This window comes from Poromitra crassiceps, assembly GCF_964638095.1.
Source record: "Poromitra crassiceps genome assembly, contig: HAP1_SCAFFOLD_258, whole genome shotgun sequence".
NCBI classification, from domain to species: domain Eukaryota; kingdom Metazoa; phylum Chordata; class Actinopteri; order Beryciformes; family Melamphaidae; genus Poromitra; species Poromitra crassiceps.
Genome location: NW_028152139.1, coordinates 72,501 through 78,625, shown reverse-complemented (window position 1 = coordinate 78,625; position 6,125 = coordinate 72,501). Strand labels below are relative to the sequence as shown.

Here is a 6,125-nt window from a genome sequence, read left to right as displayed (position 1 = left end):
AGAAACATAGTGGGTAAATGCAGCCTTCCCATGATTTGATTTGATCCTAGGGACAGTTAATAAGCTGGACCCTGTTGACCTAAGAGTTCTAGACGGTTCGTAACGTGGGAGCAATTCAGCTATGTATTTTGGGCCTAGGCCATTAAGTGATTTATAGACTAATAACAGTATTTTAAAATCTATTCTCTGACACACTGGCAACCAGTGTAAGGACTTAAGAACTGGAGTGATATGATCAGCTTTCTTAGTCTTCGTTAGAACTCTAGCAGCAGCATTCTGAATGAGTTGAAGTTGCCTAAGTTCTTTTTTGGAGAGACCAGAAAAAAGGCTATTGCAGTAGTCTAACCTACTATAAATGAAGACATGAATTAGTTTTTCTAGATCCTGTCTGGACATGTATCCCCTAATTCTTGCTATATTTTTAAGATGATAAAAAGCAGATTTTCTAATTGACTTAATGTGGGAGTTAAAGTTGAGATCGGAATCAATAATAACTAATAACTACTAACTAATAATAACTTGACTTGATCCTTAGGCTTCAGGGATAGAGACTCAAGGCGTACAGTGATTTTAAGCCTTTGTTCTTTGGGGCCAAAGACGATCACCTCAGTTTTGTCTTTGTTTAGCTGTAGGAAATTCTGGCACATCCAGTTATTTATTTGATCAATGCACTGGCACAATGATTCTATGGGGGCATAGTCAGCTGAGGAAAGAGTTATATACAACTGAGTGTCATCTGCATATGATAGGCTACTTTGTTTTTTTGCATAATTAGGCCTAGAGGGAGCATATAAAGGTTGAAGAGAACGGGCCCCATAATGGATCCTTGAGGCACCCCACAAGTCATCCTAGTTAGGTCAGATGTGTAATTGCCAATGGAGACGAAGTACTTCCTGTCTTGAAGATAGGACTTGAACCACTGGAGGACCGTACCCGATAGCCCAACCCAGTTTTCCAGTCTGTCCAATAAAATTGAGTGGTCAACAGTGTCAAATGCAGCGCTAAGATCTAGTAGCACTAGAATCGAATTTTTGCCTGAGTCTGTATTCATTCTGATGTCATTTATGACTTTAGTAAGCACGGTTTCTGTGCTGTGATGGGGGCGAAAGCCTGATTGGAGTTTATCTAGGAGATCATTTGAGGTTAGGAATCTATTGAGTTGTAGGTAAACAACCTTTTCAATTATTTTGGCTATAAAGGGGAGATTAGATATTGGTCTGTAGTTACTGCCCCCTATCGTTGCATCGGCGCTGTTTCTAGGCCGAGCGCCTGGCGCAGCGCAAATCAGTGGGCGTGGACCAGCGCACTTGATATCGTCGTGCTGGCGCTACACGCAGCCTAAGGGCCTGTGTCCACCTGGCGTCTTTTCCTCAGGTCCAGCGTCTATTTTCAATTGTTTCCAATGGGAGGAGAGCGTATGCGAGCGCACACGGACGTGTAGAGAAAGTGCAGAGCGCCCAGCGTCTTTTTTCGGCGTTTTTGTGCGCCGACTCCCAGCGCTTCCAGCTGAAAATATTTTAACTTTTCAGAAAGACGCTGGTGTCGGCTGCTCCTTTTCTGGTAACTAATCATATGGAAAAACTATCGCAACAGAGACAGAACGGCTCAATTGTGGGAGCAGATCGGCTAGACACTTAATATTTCTGGTGAGTGTTGTGCTTACTGCTTTTAATAGCGTAGCCTACCTGTGTTGTTAGCTTGCTAGCTGTCAGCTATCAAGCTGAACTAACGTTACTTGCAGACTGCTTCCTTGTATATTGTGCGCTGGGATCAGCGTTCCCCAGCGCACTCCCAGCTTTTAACGTCGGAAAAAGAAGCTAGGTGGACACAGGGCCTGAAGCATTACAACCACGCCTTTTAAGCGTAAAATTATGCACCGTCATGCTCATTGGATAACTGCAATAAACGAATCGCACGCTTGCCTTTTTAGCTCCAATTCCACTGGTCCCGCAAAACCAGACGAAAGCCAAGCGCTCTGCCCCCCCCCCCCCTCCCTTCATCCAGTCTTGTCTGTCTCCATTATAGGCTATTATTCCATATTATTATGCTTCTCAAACCAATCTAACTGCAGTTTAAATACTGCAAGCATGTAAATACGCTACACTATAGCAAGATCAAAGTGAAAATAATGTTCTAAATGCATCAGCTAGAAAAATATAGCCTATTAGATTGGTGAAAGTTTGTCCAGAAAGATATCATTTTCTCTCGCCTGCTGCAGGAAGGATGATGCACATAAATATAGCCTACATTATGTAAAGTCATTGCATAAATGTGTTTTTATTGTAAAACTAAATGTGGAGTAGGGCCAAGTTATTGGAGCGGACATCACAGTATAGCAGATGACAGTAGAAGCTTCCGAAGCACGTTCCCCTGTCACTTATCTAAATCACGTTAAATCGACAAGGGATATTTATAGCCCCAGTAGGACATATATGTTTCACATAGGGTGGTGTTTTCATTTCGATGTTTTATTTGGTCCAATATTGAAATGTTCTACAATTGGAGGTTGTCTTACCATTACACATTATTTAGATCCTCCCTTAATATAGGTTTTCGGCTCATTTGGTTGCTATTTAGTAGCGAAATGGAGAAGCACAATGCATGTTGGGACATTCACATTGCAGTGAACTTACAGCTTATTTTTTCTATGGGACTCTGAGCGAGGGAGTCAGAGACAGTCGGTATTGTGCCTGGCAGACTGAGGAGAGAGGGAGAGAGTGACACAGAGAAGGGTGACAGAGGAGAGAGCCAGAGGGGAGGGAGAGAGCCAGAGGGGAGTGCTCCGCGCAACTGGCGCACTCTGAATAGGCCTGGTTTTCAAAAGCGCAAAGCGCTAAATGTACGCCAGGTCGGAAGATAGCAGTACACCGGTATTTAGCGCCGACACGCCCACTTTGGCCCATTCTGGGACTGCGCCACGCCCATTCGGCCTAAAGCGCATTTGGCAGCGTAAAGCCATATTGATATCGTCCCAAAACAGGCGCATTTTGCGTTTAAGGCCCGTTTTAGCGCCGAAGGCTTGTGGGAGAATAGGGCCCACTGATTACCGATGCATCAAGGCTACGCTTTTTTAGTAGGGGTTTAATAACTGCAGTTTTCAGGGACTCAGGAAAAGTGCCGGTCACAAGGGATCTATTAACTATTTGCAATAGGTCCGACGACAGACAGTTATAAACGCTTTAAAAAAAGCTTGTTGGAAGGGTATCGAGACAGCACGAAGATTATTTAAGGCCTTGCACAGTTTCCTCTAAGATGTCGTGGTCGATAACGCTGAACTGGGACAAATTTATCGAACTAGGGATCTGCGGGTAGGATGATGTCACAGCATTTCTTAGTGTGGAGCCACTAATAGCCTGCCTGATATTAATAATTTTATCCGTAAAAAAGGCAGCAAACTCATTACATTTGACAGTAGAGAGGAATTCAGGTGCTACACAGAGAGGCGGATTAGTCAGTCTATCAACTGTGGCAAATAGAGTGTGTGCATTGTTCACATTTTTGTTAATTATCTCGGAAAAGAACGATTGTCTCGACCTTTTCAGTTCGAGGTTGTAGGAGTGAAGGCTTTCTTTGTAAATATCATAGTGAATGTGAAGATTAGTTTTCCGCCATTTACGCTCAGCTTTCCTGCAATCTTTCATTTTGCATCTAACGGTTGCAGAATTTCGCCAGGGTGCTTTAATTTTGCCAGACAGCAATTTTAACCTAACAGGCGCCACACTATCAATAGTATTCAGAATTGTTGAATTGAAGTTATCAAGAATCTCATTGACAGAAGCTGATGTGGGAGGAGATAAAGAAAATGTCTCCATAAACAACGCGCTGGTGCCTGCATTAATGTCTCGTCTTTTAACGGTTACCAGTACCAGTAAGAGTGATGAAATAGCTGTGTAGATTGAAACGTTGCAAATAAAAAAACATTGATGGAGCCTCAGTGTGCGGACTTTATCTTTTTGTTGTGTTTGTGTGTACACAAACATGTAGCCTATACATGTGCAAGAGAGGGAGGGATTCAACATAGACAGGACAGGAGGGGTAGAGGTGCAGGGGGACTGGTCAAGCCCAGAGGAATCACTGCCAAAGGGGAGGAAAGAAAGGGGATAAAGGCAGTGTGCTGATAAGCAGACTCTACATTGACAGCAGACATGGGATCAGGTGAAAGGACCCTGCTGTGGCTAAGCCTGGCCTCTCTGGCCTTCTCCTCCCTACCTTATCTGGCTGATGGAGCTCCATTGTAAGTAGACCTATTTACCTCCATACACTGTTCCTGAGCTTCAGTCTGTTCAGATCTAAATCAAAGTCAACAGAGATGAAGTGTTGCGCTCTGCCTCCTGATAGGCACATCATTGCTGAATTCAATAATTGTATTTAGTTCAATAGTAATGTATTTAGTTTCATCACTCTTACTGGTACTCCTCATACTGTGAAATACAATGACAGTCATACACAGTAGTCTATTGGCTGTCTGTGTTTGTGTTACATAAGTCACGGTAGGTAACTTCACCTTTGAAATCAGGACATTTAGTTGGCCCAAATTTTGTTTTCCGAGTTTGCACAGACAGACGTTTCACAAGTCACAATCATAATTTGGGGCAGTGGTTCTCAAAGTGGGGTCCGGGGACCCCCAGGAGTCCTTGAGGGTGTTCCAGGGAGTCCCCAGAAAAAAGGCGGATAATTTATTTTCACTATAATTCCATCCATAAGTAACACAATGACAATGTATTTTGGTCATGCATTTTATAAACTTTCTGTAATAATATAATGTAATCAGAGCAAAAATGTTACCAGATGCTATAGGGGACCCTGGGATAAAATCTTATCAAATGGGGGTCCATCCGTGGTCTAATTTGTGTCAGTTTAGGGGTCCTTGATGTGAAAATGTTTGAGAACCACTGATTTAGAGTCTCCAATGTATATCTGACTTGGAATGTGGAAGGAAACTTGCAAACTCTACACAGAACAGACTGGGGTGAGATTCAAACCTTCTTGCTGTTGCTGTGATGCCACAGTGCTAACGACTAAGCCACCGTGCCACTCTTAATTAGATCAAATAAAATAAAAGTCGTTATTAAAAAGATCAAACTTAGTATGAGCAGCAGTGCTCCTCACTGTGAGTAGGCTACATCCCATGGGACAAAAGGTGGAAGTTATTTAAGGCTAACTAAGGTTAACTTCCATTTCGGTTATGTTTTTTAACCATAACGGGACGTATTGATTTGACATGCAACCAACGATGATTCAACGTCAAAATGTTTGCTGGGTACAAGCAGTGCCATCCTCTCACCCACCCCTCTCTCTCACTCTCCTCCCCCACAGGCAGGTGATGTCTGCCCCCAACTTGCTGCGGGTAGGCACAGTAGAAAATATCTTTGTGGAGTGTCAAGATTGCTCCGGCGGAGACATCACGGTGGAAATCAGCGTGATGAACCATCCAACCAAAACCAAAAGGCTGGCCTCCAGTACTGCCACACTTACTAGTGCAGGCCATTTCCAGGCCCTCAGCCAAATTACGGTAAGTGGAAATACTGTGGCGTTATTAGGACTTTGCTTCATTGGCAAAATAGCGATGTATTTTGATTTTAAAGTCTTACCTGAGTCACATTAAAGTGATATTTTCATACAAGTTCACCAAATGGCTAATCACCAGAATCATTCTTCTAACAAGTATAAAAACAAGGGAAAGTAGGCAATCATTTATTTATTTATTTTTATTTTAGTGTTTATTGAGAGTTGCAGTGACAGTGGATCCCCTGGACAGCAAATGTTGTAGGTTACAGTAGGCTAACTGTTTCTAAATGTCTGTGGAGGCATGCATGGTGACTGACAAAGGAAAATAATCAACCAATGTGAGATGTAGGCTAAATGTCTTTGAGGATAAATAAAAAGCAAATGCATCCTTCAAATGCTCAGGATGTACCCCGCCCTGCTCACCATGCCCTCTTGTCCCCTCATACTGGTTCCAGATCCCTGCTGGAGATGGAGACTTTAACAGCGACCCTACCATGAAGCAGTATGTGTACCTGCTGGCTCAGTTCCCTGACCGGCTGCTGGAGAAGGTGGTCTTGGTCTCCTTCCAGTCTGGCTACATCTTCATCCAGACCGACAAGACCCTCTACACCCCCAAC

At 43.3% G+C, this 6,125-nt stretch overlaps 1 protein-coding gene across 1 annotated transcript in view; it reads left to right on the top strand.

Moving 5' to 3' along the window:
- Nucleotides 1–5,323: 5,323 nt before the first annotated feature.
- Nucleotides 5,324–6,125, top strand: part of LOC310770916 (complement C3-like) — a gene marked incomplete at both ends in the record, with an annotated part of 58,893 nt that continues 58,091 nt past the window's right edge. The window contains 2 exons of the mRNA XM_083663612.1: nt 5,324–5,512; nt 5,964–6,125. The exon at nt 5,964–6,125 is cut by the window's right edge and continues 7 nt beyond it. Of these exons, the coding sequence (XP_083519738.1) occupies nt 5,324–5,512; nt 5,964–6,125 (351 nt within the window). The remainder of the gene's footprint in view (nt 5,513–5,963) is intronic.